The sequence below is a fragment of the Nelumbo nucifera genome, chromosome 2 (assembly GCF_055504915.1).
Source record: "Nelumbo nucifera cultivar China Antique chromosome 2, China Antique-T2T, whole genome shotgun sequence".
NCBI lineage: Eukaryota > Viridiplantae > Streptophyta > Magnoliopsida > Proteales > Nelumbonaceae > Nelumbo > Nelumbo nucifera.
In genome coordinates, this window is record NC_142650.1 from 106,093,940 (window position 1) to 106,116,373 (window position 22,434).

Genomic DNA, 22,434 nt, shown 5'->3' on the forward strand with positions numbered 1-22,434 from the left:
AAAACCCATTAGTGATTTTATTTCCTCTTCCTCCTCACTTTTAAATCTAAATTGGAATCTAGGTTTTCTAAGAAATTTTATTTCCTTCTTTCCCTATCAAGGAGATTTGAACTCATCCCATCCCTCCTAAAGTCAATGCATTCTATTGGGAAGTATTCCATGGCTCTATCAATATTAGTAATCTGCTTTAGAGAAAAAGACCAACTTGGTGTTTGCCCTAAATTAGTACTCCTTATATAAGTTGCACAATGAGACTACCTTTCATCTTTTAATTTCTTGCCCTTTTGCTCACTTCATTTGGGAGTGGTTTCTTCTTTGTTTGGTTGCAACTAGATTCCTCCTACTAATCTGGAATCAAGGTTTAAAGTATCGACACATATCGGCCCGTATCGATCGATACATATCATTCTAACACCCCTCCGATACGCCCCTACAGTGGGTGTATCGGGGGTCTAACTGGTCTAGGGGATGGAGGACACCTAAACCGACCCCCCCCCATACCGGCATATCGGGCGTATCGATATTTTGAACCTTGTTTGGAATCCGTCTTAAGCTCTCCCTTATTCAAGTATTCTAAAAGGAGAGGCAAAATCGTGGGAAGATACATTAGGGCAGTAGTTGCTTGAACAATTTGGGAAAAAAGAAATCTGAGGATATTTGATGACAAAAATATGAGTAAAAGAACTATGCTTGAAGTGATAACTCTAAGGGTGGCGCATTGGGTGAAAACACTAAAATTGTTTGTTGATTTTAAGATAGATGAGCTTTTCAGATCATGGGGAATAATTGCAAACATTACATCTAGAAAATCTATTGTAATTGAATCCTGGTCCCCTTCGGATGTTGGATACAAGAAACTAAATTTTGATGGTAGCATTGATAGGCTAATTAGGGATGAGAATGAAATTTTAGTTGCCATGTTCTCAGGTCCTATTCAGCATGGTGATGTGGTGACTTTTGAAATGAAGGTTGTAGTGTTTTGAGTTGAGAAAGGTAAAGAAATGGGGATTGAGAGGCTGGTTATTGAAGGGGACTCAAAAACTGTGGTGAACTAGTTGAAGATAGGGGATGGAATTAGTTGGCAACTAAAGAATGAACTCAGGCGCTTCAAACAAGCTTTTAAAGGCATAGTGCTTCAAATAAGGTGGATTAGAAGATCAGTTAATAGCATGGCTGATGAACTAGCTAAAAAAGAGGTTCGAAGACAATCTATTTTTTGGGCTATATTTTAATTAACAGGGGTTTCTATTGGCTTACCCTTTGGGTTATGTTGTAATTAAAAGGAATGACACTAGGATTATTTGTGGCAATGATGTATCTAGTGGGACACTATGGGCTGCTTGTCCGCCCACAACTTATTATTATACATGACTTTTTAAATTAATGAATCTTTTGTGTTGCTGATAAAAAAAATGTTTTGTATAAGATTCTCGCTAATATTCTATCTAATAGACTTCGTACAATTTTGGACAAATGTATTGCTCCAACCTAAGCTGCTTTTACATCCGGTTGCCAGATGTTGGATTTCTATCATTACCCATAAAATGTTCCATTTTTTAAAAGATCACAAGAGAAGTACAAGCTGTGGCTATCAAAATAGATATGTTTATGATAGGACGCTAGAATGGTCCTTTTTATTTAAAATGCTCCAAACCCAAGGATTCTTTGAGGATATTTATTACATTATTCATGAATGCATCTCTTCTGTCTCCTCGATTTTAATTAATGGTACTTCCAAAGGTCATTTCACAACCACTAGAGGTCTAAGGCACGATGATTCCCTATCACCATATCTTTTTATAATAACAATGAAAGGTCTCTCAAAACCATTACTAAAAGCATTTGTGATAAGCCAGCCAAGCAACAGGTAAACATGTCCTTATTCAATCCGCTCTTCAATTCAATCAATTCTCATTCATTCTACAAATGTTATTCAATTTCCCCAAAAAACTATTCAAGAAATTGAAATTTTGATAAAAACTTTTGGTTGGCTAAATCAAACTCTAAACATATACCTTTCCGGTGGTGTGCTTGTCACAGAATTACTTAACAAAAAACTCTGGGGGGTTTAGGTCTTAAGAATATGAAATTAGCTAACTTAGGCCTTTTGAAAAAACCTTGACCGGAGATTTATTAATGAGTAGCATAAATTATAGGCCCAATTATGAAAATCAAAATATCTGAAAAACAAAGGTTTCTTTCCTTACTCTACCGCTGTCTCTACCTCATTCTTCTGGAAATCAACAACCCCTAAGCTTCGACATATGTATAATGAAGTGGGGCATTTGGTTAATGGGAACTCATCAATGCATGATTCTTATCCGCTCTTTTCCAAAATACCAGCATATTTCTAGCCAATTTTCTAGTGCGGATTGTTGCTCCTCATCAATTTAAGTGACCTACTCACCTTCAATTTTTACCTGGAAACAAATATCATCTGTGCATAAAGTTTAAGGGAAAAATGTTTAAGCACAAAAAAAATTGAAACAACATCTACAACTAGACTACAAATTAAACTTCACATACCTCTCTTTGGCAGGTTTCAGAGCACCTCTTGGTTCAGCTAGTTGTTTCCTATGGAAATTACTAAAGATCTTGTGATGTTTTGGAATGTCCCTTCTCACAATATTTACCCAGGCTTTCCCAAATCTTTTCCACCACTTTCTCAGTCAAGGCTTGATCTTTCTTCACTATTTGCTTCTTTGGCAACCTGCTTTCAATGATTTGTTCCTCAAAAGAGAAAACTTGAACTTTTCTTTTGAAAAAAGTTACGAGAAAACTTGAATGAGAAAATAACCAAGATGGCCACACAAGCTGTTACAATGCAAAGAAAATAATAAGATCATAAAGCTATATTTGGTTTGAAGGAAAAGGTAGGGAAAGGAAGGGAAAGGTAGGGAAGCCTATACAAGATTTGTAAAGGTTTCCCTACCTTTCTCCTTTCCATACTTTTTTCAAACCAAACACAGCCTAAGTGTCTCCTTTCTCCAGTACCTTCACATGGCAAACCTGGAAGGTACCTACCTCAGACATAATAGACCATTGTATTCCTCCCGTGAAGTGATTCATACTAGGGATGTGGTTCACCCATCCCCGCCTGGCTTCATGGCCCTAATCTTCTATCAGAGACTATCATTGCAGCTAAGGATCCCAAATCCAGTGTACCCTTTAAGTAATACTCCACACAAATATCTGAGAAGCTAGACAAGTTCAAGGAAGCCGCCAGCTTATCATAAGTAGGAGGAATTCTACAAGTTATACCCTCACCAGGCTTAAGAGGACTAATTTCATTTAGATGTTCTGATGGGTTTTCCATCCCATGTAGCACTTTGTCCTCAGCACCCAATCTCCAACCCTTGGAACCAAGATTATGCTTCAGAACTGGCATGCCCATTCAGGTTGATGCTGGATTTGAGGACTCTTTGTCTTTGAACCTCATCTTCCTGTACTTCTGAATGTGCTCTCCAAGCATTGATAGATATCTCTCCTCTGTAATGTGAGTTCTGTAATCACCATCTTCTTCCTCGTCGTTACTGTCAGCATCTCTCGTAGCAGAAGAATTTGAATCAGACTCGGTCTCAATGCATGCCCATCTCTTCTTCTCAGGCCCAAATCGAAAGACCTCTCTAACAAAGTCCCATTCCCATCATCCACCTTGGCTCCCTTACCTTACCTGTTTAACAAGCAACAGAGAACCAGCATTGGGAATGTAACTCGACAATTGTCTGCCCCAAATTCTCCACACCAGCCCAATTGGGGGAAATTAAGTAAAAAGGTATTAATGTTTATTTTTAAGGTGATCTTGTAGGGGTGATCAGTAGGGGATATAATTCTCAGTTGTAATGGGTGATGGCGCCTTCTACTTGGTTTAGTTTCCTTTGTTTCATCTATATTTTGGATTTTCTTTTTGTAGTGATTTCTGGTCACCTGGTGTTATACGATGTTTTTAATTTTTTTCATAAAATTCTTTTTTATTTATCTTCAAATAAAATAACAAATTGGCGCATTCTGTGAACACATATACAGGCCTTTCGATTGTTTTACTGGTCCTTAATACAAAAGCTAATAAATTGTTTCAGTCTTCCACAGAGAGATCACCTGAAATGATATTGTAGCTTTGTACAAAGGGTTTTTGTTTTGATTCAGGCATATAGGCAGCATTTTCTCACTCCAGCTTACAACCCAAAGATATATAGAGGTAGAAAATTGTTGATAAAACTACATAGACAGCTATCCATTGGAGATATTTACAAAGCACTAACCAGAAAGTCAACTAGAATACTAAATGTGGTATCATCAGGTGACCCACCCATTGATTGGTTTGAACTTTTGATCACCACATATACCATATGCTGTGTTAAGTGATGACCTAGTGAGTACATTATTTATTTTGCACCGAGTGGATGATATAGATTTATGTTAGCCTATCATGTCTGAATTGGGTAAGACATCAAATGCACTTTAGTAAACAAAGGAAGAATGTCCTACAGAAGCAACACCAAGAACTTCAAAATCCCCAACTCAGCCATGCAATGATAGGCTTGATAAAGATTCTAAGGAGTAGGGACCACATCAACAAAATGATCCAATAATCAAGCAGTTGAACTCGTCCTATAAATCCAATTTCGGGAAGTGTTTACAATAAGTTCAGTTCAGCCACCAAGCAGGTTAGCCTAGGTTACACTGGAACAATCAAAACTAACTATGTTTATATGAGAATCCTAAACTTTGTAGTTCATATTACAAGACCTTTTGGATGCACTTTAAGTATTGATGGCATGAACAACTCTGATTGACAAGTTCAGACTACCTTGACAGGGTAGGCAAAGTGATCTCACTCCATGAATACCTGGGTACTTGTGCATGCCTAGTGCAAAGGTGTTGGACATGATATAGATATTTACCTAATACAACACCAGATACTGCATGTGTTAAATTTGATTAAAGCATAAGCATATTATATGGGATACAAATACCCATATCCGAGTATATATATACATATCTGAGCATCATAGATCTCACTTGCAAGGATTTAATGATGCTTATCAGGATTTAATGAGCATATCTGACATAAGTAATATCCTTTTCAGTTTGAGTGGAGCTGAACTAGAAGATTATTGTAAAGTGGAGTGTTATTAGAGCAGTTAGCTTGATAAATTATATAAAAGCCAAGAACATGCAAAAGTTGTTACTTATTGTTGTAAAGAACATTACATTAACCTAGAGAGAAAATTTGCACCCTTGGCTTAATTCCCTCCCTCTTCCTAGATCACATTAGGTGGGTGGGTATTTTTTTTCCGGAAGGGGGTTAGTTACTTATATCTTCGATTAGTAAATATTTCTGTAAGCTTTCAAGAGGAATGGGCAGAAAACAGAACAAAAGGTATCACTTTGTATCAACAAGATTGTCAAGAAATTAAAACTAAAGGATCCATAGCTTCTCTTCAAGATTAACTTTCCACTAAGAAGATTCAAAGTGTTCTTTTGCCAACTATAAGCAAAATTACAACATACCACCCGCAAACAGAACTACCATCTGTAGACCGGCAGAAGTCACAAGTCTAATGGCCATTAAAACCAATTGTTTCGACAACAAGACAACCTATGGTATATTTCAGTAACCAAGTCAATAAGCAGAGAAGTGTACCCTAAAAATTCTTTTCGCAGCAGTGCATCTGCCAATACTGATAGTTTCAGAGACCCCACTCCCATGGTACAGCACGATTTTTCTTTTCTTTTTTTTTTGTCTTACTTATTTTATTTTACTTTTCTGAGGGATTAGGGCATTAGGCATAGCACGATAAATCCTTGTAATCCCCATCTTTCTTCCAGCAAATGCTGATCAAAATATGTAGATCAAATTGAAGAAGAGTACCCAAAGGCTAAAAACAAATTGGCACAAGAAAATCAATAAAAACAAAGGATTTGTGAACTGCCAAACAGAAATTTAATTTAAATATAAGCAATTACTCTCTTAAATTTTAATTGTATAAGTATCAAGTACAATCCCGGTAGACCAAAACGGACTACAAAACATGTATCTATATTGATCAATACATAGGACAATATAACTGCAATAACCCACAACCCCAACCTGAACTTTCTAGGCAACTGTGACGGACTGTTGCTTCGAAGGCTCGAGATTCTTCTTGATATTCCGATCGGGTTCTCCCATGAAATCTTCCATGTTGTAGATAACAGTGATGTAAAGGGAACAGCTAGGGCATCGAGCGATCTCCTCCCCCAGCCTCAGCTCCTCTTTCGTGATCTGAAACAAATCCCCACATGGGCATGGGTACGTGAAGGCCTGAATCTCTTCGTTCCACTCCATATCTTCAATCTCCACGTCGTCGTACGACATCGCTGGTTGTCTACTCTCCTTTATTCAACTTTCAACTTTCAGAGGCTCGACCGAGACCCTGAGGCCCTGTTCGTTTTCAGAGAACGTAGGTAGGGTTTGGGGGCGAGACAGAGAGGGGCGGCAAAGCGGACAAAATGGAGCATGGGAGAAATCGCAATACTAAAAGTGCAAATTTCTTAAAATTAATCGTAAGGTTTAAAAAATTGACTAATTCCACCCATACCATACTGTCTTAGTATTATCTTAAATTATCTCCGAAATATTGGCACACTACTCTTCTATTAACTCTTCGTCACATACCATTTACTTATGACTAGACCTGTTCATGGGTCGGGCAGCCTGGCCTAGCCCAGTTCGACCCTCGGACGGGCTTGAGCATGCATTTTAGCCCGTGGGTTTGACCTTGAGCCTAAAAGCCTGAACTTGATTATTTTATCTATCGGGCTCCGCAGCTTAGGATTTGTTAAAAAAGCCTGGTTCGGCCCAACTTTTGTATAAGTTAAACCCTACCCCTAAATATTAACCCCTCTTTTCTCAACCCCTCTCTTATCACTCATCTCTTTCTCTTAGCCGAACGAACTCCTTTCTCAATCACAGCCTTACATAGCCAAACATTCTCAAGAAGACAGAATCGACGCAACCAGCGAACTCCGGCAGTGACTGGTGAGTCCTCTCTCTTTCTCTCTCCTCTTCTCATTTCTCCTTCTCTCTCAGAATCTCAGTAGCTCATTTATCATATGCGAGTCACGCAAACTCAGGCACCGATAGTGAATCCTCTCTCTCTCTCTCTCTTTTCATTGTTCGGCTGTTCCTCTTCTTATTTCTCCTTCTCACTCTTAGAATCTCAGCTTAGTTCATTTATCAGACGCGAACTCAGGCACCGACGGCGAGTCCTTTCTCTTTGCCCTTTTGTTCTATTCCTCTCTTATTATTTAGTCGGCGGCAAACACAAATACAAGCACCGGTGGCGAACACAGACACAGGCATCGACCTATCTTTTTATTAGGTCGGGCCCGGGCTTCGGGCTTTTTATTAGGGCCGGGCTCGGGCCCAAATTGTAGGCCCGTTGGTCGGGCCAAGCTTGGGCTCAGGCTTGGACCTAACAAAATCTTGTTTATGAAGAGTAAAAGCCTGGCCCAGCCCAGCCCGGCCCAAGAACAGGTCTACTTATGACTTCACGTCCTTGATTTAATATTATATTATACCCAAAATACCCTTTAATAGTCGGAAATGCCCTTTTCACTTACACACAAAGAGATAAAGACCAAAACCTATTATACTGGTTCTATCATTGGTAGTCATCAACAAGAAAACTGGGTTTTGTGTAGATAAAGACGAACCTCAACATGCACATCAATGAGTCATATGAACAAACCATTCAAGGATGGGAATAGTGATGACAACTTAAAGGTCGAGTTGTGCAACTAGGGTTATCGACAACACAATAACGAAGGAAAGAGGAAGGAGGAGGGAGGAATGAGGAAGAAGGAAGGAGATCTGTGTCAATTGACACTGAGGTAGAAATTTAAAGTGAAAATAGGTCTAGAAATATGTAGATGAACAATCTGGTGAAGGAGATTTGGAAATATGTAGATGAACAATCCGTTGTAGGTGAAGGAGATTGTACACATCTAAACAAAGTTGCATATGTGCCCTAGCACCTATTCGATGAAATGTTTGCTCACATTCAAGTTGCATGCCTACGTGTAGCCCACCTAGTGCCCATGTACACCCCCCCCCCCCACACACACACACACATGCAGACCCAACCCTGTACAGCCCCCCATGCATAATCCCCCCATGTGCGCGCCCGCGCCCAACCCTGCGCAGCCCCCCTATGCATGCTCCCACACAAATGCCCATGTGTCACAAGTGACTCCTTCATCACGCCATCAAGCACCTACCAACGTGCCATCAGAGTGCCTACAGCATGCCTTTATGGTGTCATCATGTGTGTCATGGGTGGGCTATGTATGTATCTTGTAAGGGGGGACCACTAATGGCGTTATTGTAATTACTTAGTATGATTTTCCACTCTTTTGATGTTTTCTTTTGTCACTCCCCCAAAAGCTTAATGTACTCTTTGAGGGGAGGTAGGTAGTCGAGTGAGTGAGTCATAAGCATGTAAAGGTTAAGCACGAGATCCCCTCGACACTGAACTATGTGCTTGTACTTACCACTGATTAATGCAATACAAGTTGTCTTTTGTCTAACTTGTGTGTCTTCTTGTTTCCTTTTGTGTGTTGTTGCTTGCATTTGTAGGCTTTCTCGACCCCATCGAGCACTGCACGGGGCCTTGTCGATTAGCCCCATGATAATTGGTACCAAAGCAGGAGCTCCTTCCTAGCTATTCGACCCGTGACGCGAGTGACAGCATGAAAAACAACAAGGACATCATGGAGGAGATTGAGCATGGACTCTCCACAACCCATGAGCCCGACGATGCACCCGCCAATGACATTAGCAAGGACAAGGCACCAAAGCCCAACAAACGTGAGAAATCTTTCAACAAGCATGCAGCCATTGACTTGCGCATGCTACGTTGCGAAGCCACCATTGGTGAGATGCGAGACTCGATAGATGAGTTGCATCAAAACATGGAAGCCATTGACAGTACACTGGTCGAGATGGAAGGTCGCCTGAGTGGAGTCGTGGATGAGGTCCGTGACATAATCAATGGCACACTCAAGGAAATTTGCAACACTGCATGCCAACAAGAAGCAAGCTCATCCAACTCGCAGGTCCAAGACAAGCTTGACAATTTTCAAGCCCAGCTCGATGTAATGAAGAAAGAATGGGCAACGTGGAGAGGAACCATCTCCACATCAATGGCCATCCAGGCCCAATTAGATGAAATGAAAGCGGAGTGGGCCTCAATGAAGTCAGCCGCGTGTGCCTCCTCTGACGTCCAATCTCAACTAGAGGAACTCAAAGCTGAATGTGCAATCCTAAAGAGGGCCATCGCCAATCCAGCCAGCACCTCATTTGCATATACTCCCTCCCACATCAAGATTAGGGAGCCAACACCCTATTCGGGTACCCGCAATGCACAAGAGCTTGGCAACTTCTTGTAGCAAATGGAACAGTGCCTTGCCGTAACCAATGTGACTGATGAAACGACTCAGGTGCGTACTGCTACTATGTATTTGACTGATGTCGCTATGTTATGGGGCGCAGAAGGTGTGTTGACATAGAACATGGTACCTGTGCTATTCGTACCCAAGCTGACTTTAAGCGAGAGCTGAAGAAACAGTTCTACCTAGAGAACATGGAGTACCTCGCTCGTCACAAGATGAAAACTCTCAAGCATGGTGATTCGCTCCATGAATATGTCAAAGAATTTTCAGCCCTCACATTGGAAGTCACCGATATGTCAGACAAGGACTTATTGTTCAACTTCACAGATGGACTAAAGCTTTGGGCCAAGCTCGAGCTCCAATGACGTAATGTTCAGGACCTTGCCTCCGCCATGGCCGTGACTGAACAACTTAGTGAAGTGAGACTGTCGGATGATGAAAGAAGCAAACCAGCCAGCCCGCGTACCACACATTCGAGTGGGGGAGATAGACAACCAAGTCCCCCAAAGGAGAAGCAACCCTTCAACCACAAACCAGTCGAGCACCACAAAGGGAAGCAGCCACAAGGAAGTCGAAGCTACTATAACAATAGATATCAAGGGAGACCCAACCATCCTCCCACTTGCTACATTTGTGGGGAGGAGCACTTGACCAGGAATTGCCCCAAGCGAGAGAAGTTGAATGCCCTCATTGCCAAACTAAGTGATGATGAGAAGAGTGATGGGGAACGGAGTACTCAGACGCTAAGATTGGGCGCCCTCCAACTTTTCAATGTTATGATGAAGAAGGGGGCTACTTCGAAGCAGCCCACCTCAGTTAAGAGAGGATTGTGGTATGTTGACATATGCCTTGGTGGGAGGCCAACCAGGGCCCTAGTTGACACAAGGGGGCCACTCACAATTTTATCTCCACTATAGAGGCCAAGAGACTTAACTTGGCCATTCCAAAAGAGCCTGGCTAGCTCAAAGCTGTTAACACAAGTGCAAAACCCATTGAAGGCATGGCTCGTCGAATAAAACTTTGAGTCAGCACCTGGGACAAGGAGATCGATCTCTCCGTAGTACCCATGGATGACTTTAATGTTGTCCTGGGCATGGACTTTTTGGCATAGGAAAAAGCTGCACCAGCACCTCATCTAAAGGCCTTGCTAATCATGGACGAGTCGTTACCCTGTATGGTCGAAATAATTGTTTCAGTTGACACCGAGAAGAAAAAAGTCTCAGCCCTTCAGCTCCAGCATCCAACCCCACACCAAGAGACGTCAAAGGACTCGACAACAACAACCAAGGACACTACCACCAGACGTGATTGTGCCAACTCCAACAAGAAGTCAGCACCACAACAGCAACGACATCAGCAAAAGCCACATCCGCAGCAGAAGCCTCATATGCCCTTAACTGATGGGCCCAATAGAAGACCCAAGGTCGTGTCCAATTTCGCCCACATCTACTACCACAACCACCGGGGAGAGTGAGTGCCACCCAAGCCATTTAGGGACCACTTTCGCACCATCCCTCAAGTTAAATCCTGTAGTAGCCCTATGAGTCATCCTTGGGGAAAAATTCATGGGAACCAACACCCCAACAATCCAAAATACTATTTTGACCCTTACTTGGCCCAAACATTCCCTATAGCCAAGCTGAATCAGCCACTAACATACCTTGAGGCCGCCAGGAAAGGACTTATCCATAGGATGTTATTGTAATTACTTAGTATGATTTTCCACTCTTTTGATGTTTTCTTTTGTTACTCCCCCAAAAGTTTAATGTACTCTTTGAGGGGAGGTAGGTAATCGAGTGATTCATAAGCGTGTAAAGGTTAAGCACGAGATCCCCTCAACATTGAACTGCGTGCTTGTGCTTACCACTAATTAATGCAATACAAGTTGCCTTTTGTCTAATTTGTGTACCTTCTTGTTGCCTTTTGTGTGTTGTTGCTTGCATTTGTAGGCTTTCTCGACCCCATCGAGCGCTGCACGGGGCCTCGTCAATTAGCCCCGTGACACATGCGCACCCCCTATGCACGCACAGCCCCACACACATCTTGTTTGCCTCATGCACCCCTCACCTCCCCGTGCACCCAAGCACTATACTTTCACGGTCATAACATGAATTCTTACAAATAATATGGTGTTGTTTTCAATGACCCCTCGACTATACCCAATTCGATACCATGAAGGTTTTCTGCCCATGTAGTGGTGGAGAGTGTGTACTTGTTGTTGCACGAACGGGATGGCTAAGAATGTTGGTCGGGAATTCTATGGTGATTTTGCATTGGGCATTTGATAACATATCATCTAACTCATTTCTTGGTTATTATTGTAGTTTGCCCTTCATAGAAAGTGTAATTTCTTCTTATGGAAGGATGAGGCAAGGAGTTGTCCATGTGGAACTAGGGTTTGCAAGATCTTCGCATATAAACGGGTTGGCACACAAGTGAGACAATTTTGGGTTTACACAAAGCCCCAAGTAAGATGTATTTGTTTATTGTTTTAGTTAAATATTCAAACGCTAAATCCACATTATTTTTTGTAGGGTGCAGGTGGGTGTAGGTTCTTTGCGGGACACCAATGATAGCAAATGTCTAGTATAGCATGGGGAGCGTAACTATCAAAGGAGATGGACAGGGCCTTTGGGAAGTATGGAAAGGTCATGTAAAGACCCACTATATGAGGTTGAAGTAGTCCTCCAATTATAGAAGGATAACTTCAATAGAATGTCTGAATTTTGTTATAAATTATTGGGTCATATAATCTCATGCACCACTATGTAATATTGGAACTCGAACAATTATGATGTTATAAAGCATTTAACTTGGTTTTACTAAAAGTTAGTTTTGCTTTACACAAACGAGTTGATATTGTTGCTTAAACTTAATCAGGTGTTCTTTTTTTGGATTTTGAGAGGGGGAAAGTTGGTCAATGGGATTTTGGTTCCCATTGACCAAGAATCCCATGTTCATTTTTTGTATTTATGTGGGGATTAGAGAAAGTTTATTTTCCCGGTTAAGTGATACCCATCTCCTAGGTGGGTAAATAACTTTTCCACTTAGGGGGAAAGTTGCCAACACTTGAATGGGACAAAAATGCCCCTTTTAATAATGGGTTTTATGGTTAAAATGGTCATTTCCTTATTTACCTAGGAAATAAAAGAACATGGGTAAATGCACTTACCCGGGTAAATGTTTCCCAGAAAAAACTTACCTAGATAATTGCATTTACCCGGATAAATAACTTACCGAAAAGCGAACGGGGCCTAAAATGATTATTGCCATTATTTGTAGGGAGTTTTTCTCAATTAATTATGAGGTATCCAGTACTCCAAAGTCCATTTTGAATAGCCAACTCCCCTCAATTCTAAAAATTACAAAAAAATCACCAAACAATCATATTTGAAGAAAAAAATATCAAATGATCTATAGATATGATAAATCAGCCAAATATTAAGAATATATTCAATCCTTATGGGCAAATTGCAATAAAAAATAAATAATTAATATTTACTTTTAATTATAAAATTTACAAAAATTAATATTTGAAGAAAAAATATCAAATGATATTTGGATATGATAGATCAGCCATGTATTAAGAATATATTCAACCCTTATGGGCAAATTACAATAAAAACGATTAATTAGTATTTTTTTAATTTTGAAAATTACAAAAAAAAACAACAAAAAATCGTATTTGAAGAAAAAATATTAAATGATCTATGGATATGATAGATAAGCCATACATTAACACTATATGCAGTTCTTATGGACAAATCACAATAAAAAATAATTAATTAATATTTAATTTTTAATTCAGAAAATTACAAAAAATTCAAAAAAAAATCATATTTGAAGAATAAATGCCAAATGATCTATGAATATGATAGATCAGCCATATATTAACACTATATGCAGTTCTTATGGACAAATCACAATATAAAATAAATAATTAATATTTAATTTTTAATTCCAAAAATTACAAAAAAATACAAAATAAATAAGTATTACACAAAAAAATTTAAATCTTACATGGATATGGTAGATCATCCATAGGTTTCTAACATATTAATTGCTTACATTCAAATAAAAACACAAACATTTTTTTTCTATTTTCTATTTTTTGTTTTTTCTAATTTTCCTCACAAAAATCCATAGATCTACACATATAATAAAAAATTTGTGATTTTTGACATGGAAAATGTAGATCAGCCATAATTATAACACATTCAAGCATTCAAACAAAAAAAAAAAACAACAAATCAAAAGGGTTAAATGAAAAAAAAAAGTTGAAGAGCTCACCTATTTTTGCAATATTTCCCAAAACTTGAAATTTCTTCTCAAATCTTCACTTTTGATGTGTTTTTGTTGTTTTTTTTTTTTTTTTGAAGATCTAACAATGTAGGCAAGTTTTTCAAAGATTTGGATTGGAGTGGTTTGGGGGGGGGGGGGGGGGGAGAAGACTTTTTCTGGGAAGAAGCCTTCTTTCACCTCATTTTAAGTTTCCGTCGATGTCATTTTTGTAGCGTATTGGTCGATACGCCTCCATATCGCTAACATATCAACCGATACGATATCAGAAACACCCTCATATCGTATCAATACGGCACCCAATACACATGAAAAAAGACAATACACCCGATTTTCATGCATATCCCATATCCCCTTTTAAAAAATACTTTAAACCGTGGTACATTGAGAAATACAATTGAGATGCAATTCTAATGAAAAACGAAAAAGAAAATTTGAGGTTTAAAGTGATATTATGAGTTATTTTTGAGTTTAAATTGTTTTATTTTTTGTATATCCAACCAAATAATTAAGGCTCTTTGGGAGACCTGAGCTGAAATGTTTTAAAAATCTTAATATAATGAATGAATGATGTTTATATGAGGCGTTAGTCGTACAGATTTGAGGCGTGAAGACTTGACGCTTCATAGCCTTTCTTTTAGCCTCGGGAGGATAGGGAGGCGTTCACCAGAGACTCTCGAGGATAGGGAGGGGTCCGAGGGGAAGATCCATTCTATATTGTGGAATGCTACGTGGCAGTGTACCATTGATGCTCTTGATTTCTTCGGCCCTACATGACACCGTAAGAGCCACAGAATGATAGAGAGAGAGAGACTAATTAAAGAGAGAGCGAGAGCGAGAGAGAGAGAGAGAGATTCAACAATGGCTGGTCTTAGTTTCTGCACAGCCCTTTCTTCTGGAAGGTAATTGCTGCACAGCTTTAAATTGTGGGTTCATTTATTTCACAATTCAATTTTGTTTTTCTATTTTTGCTTTCCTGTTTTGTGTACAAATGTTGGGGAATTATTATTATCTACATAACATGCCATTTGAATAGTAAATTATAAATTCTCAGTTTCTCACTATAATTATTCGCTGGAATCTGTAATTTCGCGGGTTTTCTGTTGAAGAATTTTAGAATCCAATGTTCTTTGTGCAGTAAGTCTGATTATTTGATGAATGTTTGGTAAGGATAATAGAGTCATTAGCAATCTTTGGCTAAACTTTCCGAAATAACTTCTAAATGTGGGTTTAGTAATCACTAACTTGTGAGCCTACCAAAAGGTATGTTAAATTCAGTAGTTTATGTGTGCTGGTCTTTCCTTTTTTTCCTCCTTTTGTGAAGGCTTATCACTTGTCAAAGACTAATGAATCCCTACATTATCGGGCTTTTCTGTTATTGTAAAATAATAGGTAAAACTCCAACGATCTTTTCTGTGGAGATGCTTCTGAATGCAACTTATATGATTAGATAAATATGGATTTGAGTTTAAGAGTTGCTAGGGATGATGGCCTCCTTACCTGGGAAGAGAATATTGAAACTCCTTTTGTCTGGATTTCAGAACGTCTTGGTTAGTATTGGATACCAATTTTGGTGGGAGCATGCCTTGCAAACCACTTCATAAGAGAAGTGTGGGAATCAGGGCAGAAGTGAACTATGTAAATTCTGAAGTAGCTAAAAAACTCATAGCAGTTGAGGGTTATGCAGTTTTGGATGTGCGAGACAAATCTCAATTTGATCGAGCTCATATAAAGTCATGTTATCATGTGCCTCTTTTTATTGAAAACAAGGACAATGACCTCGGTATGATTTCTGCTCTCTATCCTATGCTGTGTAAATGTACCACTTCTCAGTCCTTTTCATAACAACCTTACCCTTTTTCGGATCAATAATCTTTCCTGGTTTAATCATGCAGGCACAATTATTAAGCGGACTGTACATAACAACTTTGCTGGGTTGTTCTTCGGGTTGCCATTCACTAAACTTAATCCTGCTTTTGTGCAATCTGTTAAAAGTCAATTCTCCACTGATAGTAAATTGTTACTTGTCTGTCAAGAAGGGCTAAGGTCAGATTTCATTTTGCTGACACTTTTTTGGTTTTTGTTTCTTTTTCCTCTCCAATGCTCATAATGAATTACAATAAAGGTTGCTTTACAGAGAGAAAGGAGAACATGAATTCTAACTCAATTGGACCTTTCATAGATTGACAATCTTACTGTTGGGGCATGGCAAAAGGTCATAATGATATATTCTACTAATGCTGATGACAAGGAAACCCATCAAAAATGAAATTGCTAATAACCAGGAAAAGATCCATTTTTTGAGAGTAGATGTATGCGCTTGGTCAGTTGGTCTAGTTTGTGCTGTACCTCATCCATGAGGGGGCGTATTAGATAAATGGTCCAATTAAAGCATTAGGGATTAAAATTGACATAAAGCATTGTTGTCTATTTACAGAAAGAAAAATACTGAATAATGAAATCAAAATGATACAGAACTTGAGCTTTTTTGTCTTTGATATATTTAAATAGCATTACTTTATAAGAACTCCTAGCCTTTTATAGTTTTATTATAATTATAATCTACATTTGCATTCTCAAAATTCGAAATAGCATACTAGGTTAGATATCACTCATTTGAAGTAAAGTTGATCCTTGATGCACTTTTCAACCATTGTGGTAATGGGAGCTTACTTTTCTCAAAGATGTAAGATACAATAGTTCTGCTTAATGCAGATAGGGATCATGGATGATGGGAATAATAAGGTAGAAAGTCAGTCGATGTAGTTTCCTTTTAGGATCAAACCTGCCTTCACCCTCCCCAAACCCCTTACTCCCATGTTTTGCCTAGAAAAATGGCTTACATAATGAATCATGCTTTGAAACTCGGAAATCCAAATTAGACTTGGGACACAAAATTTAGGACTTTCAATCTCAAGTAAACCTAGGACATGCCCACGAAGTTTGGTTAAGCATGTTAATTGGCTGGGATTTCTAGTCAGTTTATGAACTACAGTTAACTAAATTATTTTCTGCTTGCATGCTTTGCAAACTAGTTTTCTTTGTGCCAATTTGCAGTTTGGTTCTTAATAATTTAATTTCACCTAAGGTTTTAAAAGGCTAAAGCCATAGCTGAAGTGTAATGGCTCAAAAAAGTGAGGCGTAAACCTCAAAAATTTAAAAAAAAAGATCAATTAAAGTTCATAAATAATAAAAAGAACATATAATTTTTTGTTTGATCAGCATCCCAGAAAATAATTCGTTTGTTTATTTGAGAAAAAAATGTTACAACAAGAATTTGGGAGGACTACAAATACAAATATGGCAAACTAAGATAGAATGATAGAATTTACAAGCATCCATAAAATAGAAGTAACAAATTCTAGCCTTTTAGCATTCAACAAAAAAAGTCAATTAACAGTTTCAAAATCCAAATTTCTCAAATTGTTCAGATGACCAATCATATGTATTAGATTATCAAAATTTCCCCATCATCAAAGTTTCTTTCACTAATGAGATCTTCTAATGAATCAATTGATACTAGACTTCTGGTAAGAATAATGAAGGTTTTTTTGGACCTTGTTGCATTGAACTCTTCTAAAACCCTAAGAGAAACTAGGAACTCTATTTGCCCTATTAAATTTTTATTTTAATCTTTTTATTTGGTCGATAATTACCAAAGTGTCCTTCCCATATGTTTTAAACTTAAATAAAAAAACATAATTTTTTTTATTGTATCAAATAACTCAATGTTGTAAGTTTTTGAGGCTTATTTCTCTATGCCTCACGCCTCAAGGCTTACACCTCTTTTAACAAAGGCTTAAGCCTTAAACCAAAGTTATGAGGTTTAAGTGTTGAGGCAAAATCTGAGTGCCTTGCTTCAAGGCTTAAGACTTTTAGAACCATGGTTTCACCTAATAAATATGTTATTTTAGAAAAGGATAAACAGAACATAACATCATGTGGCACTTAATTCAAAAGTAAAGAAAAGCATATCCAGAACCCAAGAAATAGGAAACTAATAAAATATTTCTTCAATTTTCTCCTAAAATCTTACACCAACAGTCAAGATCACTAAAAGAAAGTGGAAAATATCCAGAAAGCTAAAATTAGAAATTATCAGAAAAAAAAATCAGAATCAACACAAAAGTCTACCTCTAGCAAACTGAGATTGTTAAAAGGTTGTGAAGTACTTATTCCCAACTTGAGTCAAAACCAATCTACCAGGTCGCTATGTTCTGAACATTACCTGTGATAAGTTCTTGACCTCTGGTTGTGGGCAACACGGTTACTTTAATTGGAGATCCCACCACTTAGACCTGATTTAGTAGAATCCCATGCTGGAAAGTGTGAGAATACGGTTTTGAGTCTCAGAGTGGCCACTTTGTGCCCAAAAAAGGGCCAGAGGTTAGTCTGCATCTACTCCACCCCTCCCAAGTACCTCAAATAGTTAGACCTAGTTTGATTTATCTGTCATCATATACTACTGAGGATACAAGATATCTATCCTAAATCATGCCAATTATTCCATATTAAATTAGGAGAGTTATATATTGCTAGATAATTCAATTCCCCTCTTTCTGAGGTGAAAGAAATAGATGCCTATTTGCTTGTTTCTGATCCTGAGCATACCTTGAAAAACTTATAACCAACCTATTGAAGCAACTATTTGAGAGAGTTGTACCTTCTTTTTGATTAAGGTCTTCTGTGGCTGCTAATCAACTGGAGAAAGCAGGTTTCAAAACTCTGTCATGTATGACATCGGGTCTTCAGTCAGTAAAGCCAGGTTAAGTGCCAAATTGAACACCTGGATCTCTGTCACATTACATTTACCTTTATCCAGAGATAATTATAAGCATGAAATCTTTGTATAATAAGAGGACCAAGAATGTTTATTTTGCAGGTATGTTTGATTCTGTTGGTTCCACTGAGCTGCAAAATGCTGGCAAGGCTGGTTTAGTGACTGTTCAAGGAAAGATTTCAGCTGTCCTTGGGACCGTACTTATTTGTCAGTACTTTTCTTTGATCCTTATTGTCACGAGTCCCTTTGATATTTCTAGCCCCATAAATAGTTACTTTCCTCGTTTTATCAAATGCCCAGGTGCATATCTTTTCATAACCTTTTTCCCTGAACAAGCGGAGAAGCTATTTCAACTGGCTCCTGCAAGTTAGCTCTTGGAAGAATCCAAAATTTTGCAGTTCTCGTTCTCTTTTCTTCCTGGACCAAGAAATTACAGCACTTAAACTGTATGCAACTTAAAAGTCCAATGGCAGGGAAAAGGAAACTGTGTGAAAGTGGATCTTCACCTGGTAATGCACAAAGTTATTGAATTGCAGATCACTTTTAGCAGTATAAATATGCATATTACATGTTGAGATGGACAACATTCATGTCCTCATTTCAAAATTATTTAACTTATTTGTTACAGGGTCTTTTAAGTTTTGTAATCATACTTTTGACAAGTCCAGAAACCCATTTGGCATCTCATCTCCTTTGAGCTGTCTTGAAATGCAACAACCTTAACTGAGAAGAAACTCTGGAATCTTGAACTTAAGGTTCACATTAACCTTCTGAATTGCATTATATGCACGTTCTGCATGTAAACTCATGGCTATAGACATCTGACAACAAAGTATCTTTTATTTAGGAATGCTTCATTATACAGGGCTGAAGGATGTAACCATGATCTACTGTGGAGCATGTTGGATGGAGAGAGAGAGAGAGAGAGATGGATACTTGTTTCTGTCTATTATTTTGGACACATTGCAGAGAGCAGCATATTCCATCCTAAGGGAAAACAGTATTATCATTGTAAGTTTGTAACATTAATAGCTATCTTTGTCTATGTACTTTGTGAAAGAAAATTTTCATGTATATCAGTTCTGTAGAGACGAGCAAAAGTTTTAGATTTTCTAAACCAATTTGGAATCCTGATTGCATGTGAGTTCTTGTAAAATGGAAATGATCTGGGGGTGGGGGGTGTTCTTATACTTGAATTTAGCTTATCCATGGAACTAAAATGGATAGATCTGCGGATTGCAGATTGTATGGAAGCATTGATTAGAACCCGCATAAAGTCAACTAGACCAAAACAGAATGAACAAGAAGATTGTTTTAAAGAGAACAGTGGAGAATGGGAGTAGAGAATGCCTGGTGCAACTATGAACATGCGAAGAGAAATGTGTGGAAGTTGTATCACTCTGGTAGTGGTTCAGGAAGCATGCCCAGCATGTATCTTCAACAACTTGTCTCCGAATAACTGGATTTTCTTGAGCTTGGCTAGTAGAACATGAAATGGACATTGAATTTATAGTGTTTGGAGAACAAAAGAGTTGTTTCCATGGTTTTGAAAACTTGACCAGACCGGTTGACTTGGGAACGGTCATGCAACCAGTTCTATTTCACCCTAAGACCGTTCCTGGGCCTAAAAACATTGATTTGGTTAGTGCCTGCTGACTCAGGTGGCCATACCGTCAACCCCTTGACCCAGGCAACGGTTTTGGCCTTTTTATTTTAATTATTTTTAAATCAGAATGGGTTGTCTTTTCGAACCGGATGGTTGAACCGTTCAACTTGGGAGTTGGTTGCCAAAACGATATCGTGTTCGGTCTGGTTTTTAAAACCTTAGTTGTCTCGTCTTGTCTCGAAATGAGTATGGCCCAATTTTGCCACCAACATGGACTAGGTATGATATGCCATATGTCAATATGCCCATTTTCTTTGGGATCCGGAACGAAGATATCAGTAAGCCCATTTTGTTTTGGATTCAACATGAATTCGCATCTAAATCTGCTTCCCATTTAAATATTGGAAAATTATAGTCTAAGCTGGGTCAACATTTAAAATTAGGCTACAGGTTGGTTTAGAAACCAACAAAACTCTGAAAGCACACTCTACATTTTAAATTATAAAAAACCCCACCATGTCATTGAAGGCTTATATGGCTATTGCCAACATGGGACTCTTAACCCATGTTGAACACAACAAAAAGCCTATAACAAAATTACCCATAGTATTGGGTTATTTGAAAATAAAAAAAAGGGTTTTAAGTTTCTCTCCCACTTCTTCTGTCTTTTGATCTCCCTCCCACTCTCTCACTCTTATAGGTAGTCTGTCTCTCTTTGCTCAATGACTGTATGATTTGAAGATAAACAAAAATGGTTTTTGGTTTCTATATTTACGTCCTCTTTGTCAATCTCTGTATGTGTGTGTAAATCTATCATTCTCCCCCATTCTCTCATTCTCTCTCTCTCTCTCTCTCTCTCTCTCCCCCCAATCTCTCTTGGTCGATCTCTCCTTCTCTCTCAGTCACTTCCCACTCCTCTTTCTTTTTTTTTTCCTTATACGGTATTTAATCAGATCGTATAATAGGACATAAGATCAACCACTCGTACAAACAAATTATAACTTCTATCAAGTTGGTGTAAATTTCATAGCGAAGAGTTTCTTGTGATTTTTTATCAAATTGGGTTGAGGAAGTTAGAAACTTAGAACTATACCAAGTTGGTCTTATGTTCTTTAATACAGTTTGATTAATACTATATAAGTGCGTAAGAAAAATATTAAAAAAATGCGAGAGAGGGAGCAAGAGAGAAACTGAGAGAGAATGATAGAGATTGAGGGAGAATGATAGATCAACCAAGAGAAAGAGAATGAGGAAGAATGAGAGATTAATCAAGAAAAAAATGAGAGAGGTTGAGGGAGAATAGTATATTGATAGAGAGGGAGAGAATGAGAAAGATTTACAGAGAGAATGTAAAACCTTTTTTTCAAATCACATAGTCATTGAATAGAGAGAGACGACTATGAGAGTGAGAGAGTGGTTGGGAGATCAAAAGATAGAGGGAGTGGGAGAGAAATTGAAAACCTTTTTTTTTTAAATAAACCAGCATTAAGGGCAATTTTAGTATAGGCTTTTTGTTGTGTCCAACATGGATTAAGAGTTCCATGTTGGAAACAACCATATAAGTATCTGATAACATGGTGAGAGTTTTTATAATTTGAAATGTACAATCAGTTGTTAGAGTTTTGTTGGTTTTTGAACCAACCTGCAACATCATTTTAAAAGTGGAGCTGATTTAGACTATAATTTTTCCTTTGGTTATAGATTGCATTGGACCTATAGGTTCAGCCAAATTGATTCGAGTTCAAATCAGCTACAATCAAACAGTCCTAATAGCATCCCAATGGGCTATTGCACTACACGTCAGGAACATCTCTCCATAAACTGACAACAAGGGGAGCTGAGGTCTTCTACCAACAAAACACGTTCCAACCCTTTACCAACTTGATCTAACACCACACATCTCACAATGAGATTGGAACCCACCATAAAAGTGGTGATGGAGGGTGATTTGGCCTGACCTCGTAGCACAGGCACACGTGGGCGTGACCTTGCTCAAGCGATGACTCAGCGTGACAGCACAGCAAGCGTAGCCGTAACTCGGAGGGAAGGTTCCACCGAGTTCAGCCCGGCAACTCGGTAGGATAGGCTACTCGCCGGGAGCCGCCTGGCCTGCACCTCCTCCCTGAGGCTAAGGCACCCCAAGCTGCCTCCGAGCTTGGGGCCCCCTGACCTTTCCTAATACTCGAGCTCTTCCTAGTGAATCTCAGTCCACTCCTAGACAGGAACACCCCGATCCGCCTCTAGGTACCCCGAGGTGAAGACACCTCGGGCCAGACAGCTCGGCATAGCTTGCCACAGGCAGCTCGCCGCT

The 22,434-nt window shown here is 38.7% G+C and overlaps 2 protein-coding genes across 10 annotated transcripts; one reads left to right on the forward strand and one right to left on the reverse strand.

The window, feature by feature from the left end:
* Positions 1 to 5,924: 5,924 nt before the first annotated feature.
* Positions 5,925 to 6,529, reverse strand: LOC104603491 (diphthamide biosynthesis protein 3-like). Its single transcript, XM_010267537.3, has one exon. It carries the CDS (start codon positions 6,359 to 6,361, stop codon positions 6,104 to 6,106), a length of 258 nt encoding a protein of 85 aa, XP_010265839.1. The 5' UTR covers positions 6,362 to 6,529; the 3' UTR covers positions 5,925 to 6,103.
* Positions 6,530 to 14,395: 7,866 nt separating this feature from the next.
* Positions 14,396 to 20,048, forward strand: LOC104603490 (Rhodanese/Cell cycle control phosphatase superfamily protein). Of its 9 annotated transcripts, XR_016081822.1 has the most exons (8): positions 14,396 to 14,639; positions 15,279 to 15,520; positions 15,633 to 15,783; positions 18,417 to 18,502; positions 18,620 to 18,724; positions 18,818 to 19,026; positions 19,146 to 19,272; positions 19,365 to 19,656. XR_016081822.1 is itself a non-coding variant. In XM_088896900.1 (6 exons), exons 1-6 carry the CDS (start codon positions 14,533 to 14,535, stop codon positions 18,886 to 18,888), a joined length of 762 nt encoding a protein of 253 aa, XP_088753026.1. In that variant the 5' UTR covers positions 14,396 to 14,532; the 3' UTR covers positions 18,889 to 19,656. The 9 variants fall into 9 exon arrangements, 2 of the variants coding, with proteins under 2 accessions (XP_088753026.1, XP_088753027.1); XR_016081820.1 differs by adding an exon at positions 19,760 to 20,048 and having other exon boundaries at positions 18,818 to 19,528; XR_016081821.1 differs by having other exon boundaries at positions 18,818 to 19,272.
* The last annotated feature ends 2,386 nt before the right edge of the window (positions 20,049 to 22,434 follow it).

Bases quoted from the DNA above. Each gene is read 5' to 3' on its own strand.
- LOC104603490 (XM_088896900.1), top strand. From the start codon at position 14,533: ATGATAGAGAGAGAGAGACTAATTAAAGAGAGAGCGAGAGCGAGAGAG. The intron at 14,640-15,278 runs GTAATTGCTGCA...TCTGGATTTCAG, and splicing joins ACAGCCCTTTCTTCTGGAAG to AACGTCTTGGTTAGTATTGG. The intron at 15,521-15,632 runs GTATGATTTCTG...TTAATCATGCAG, and splicing joins AAACAAGGACAATGACCTCG to GCACAATTATTAAGCGGACT.
- LOC104603491 (XM_010267537.3), bottom strand. From the start codon at position 6,361: ATGTCGTACGACGACGTGGAGATTGAAGATATGGAGTGGAACGAAGAG.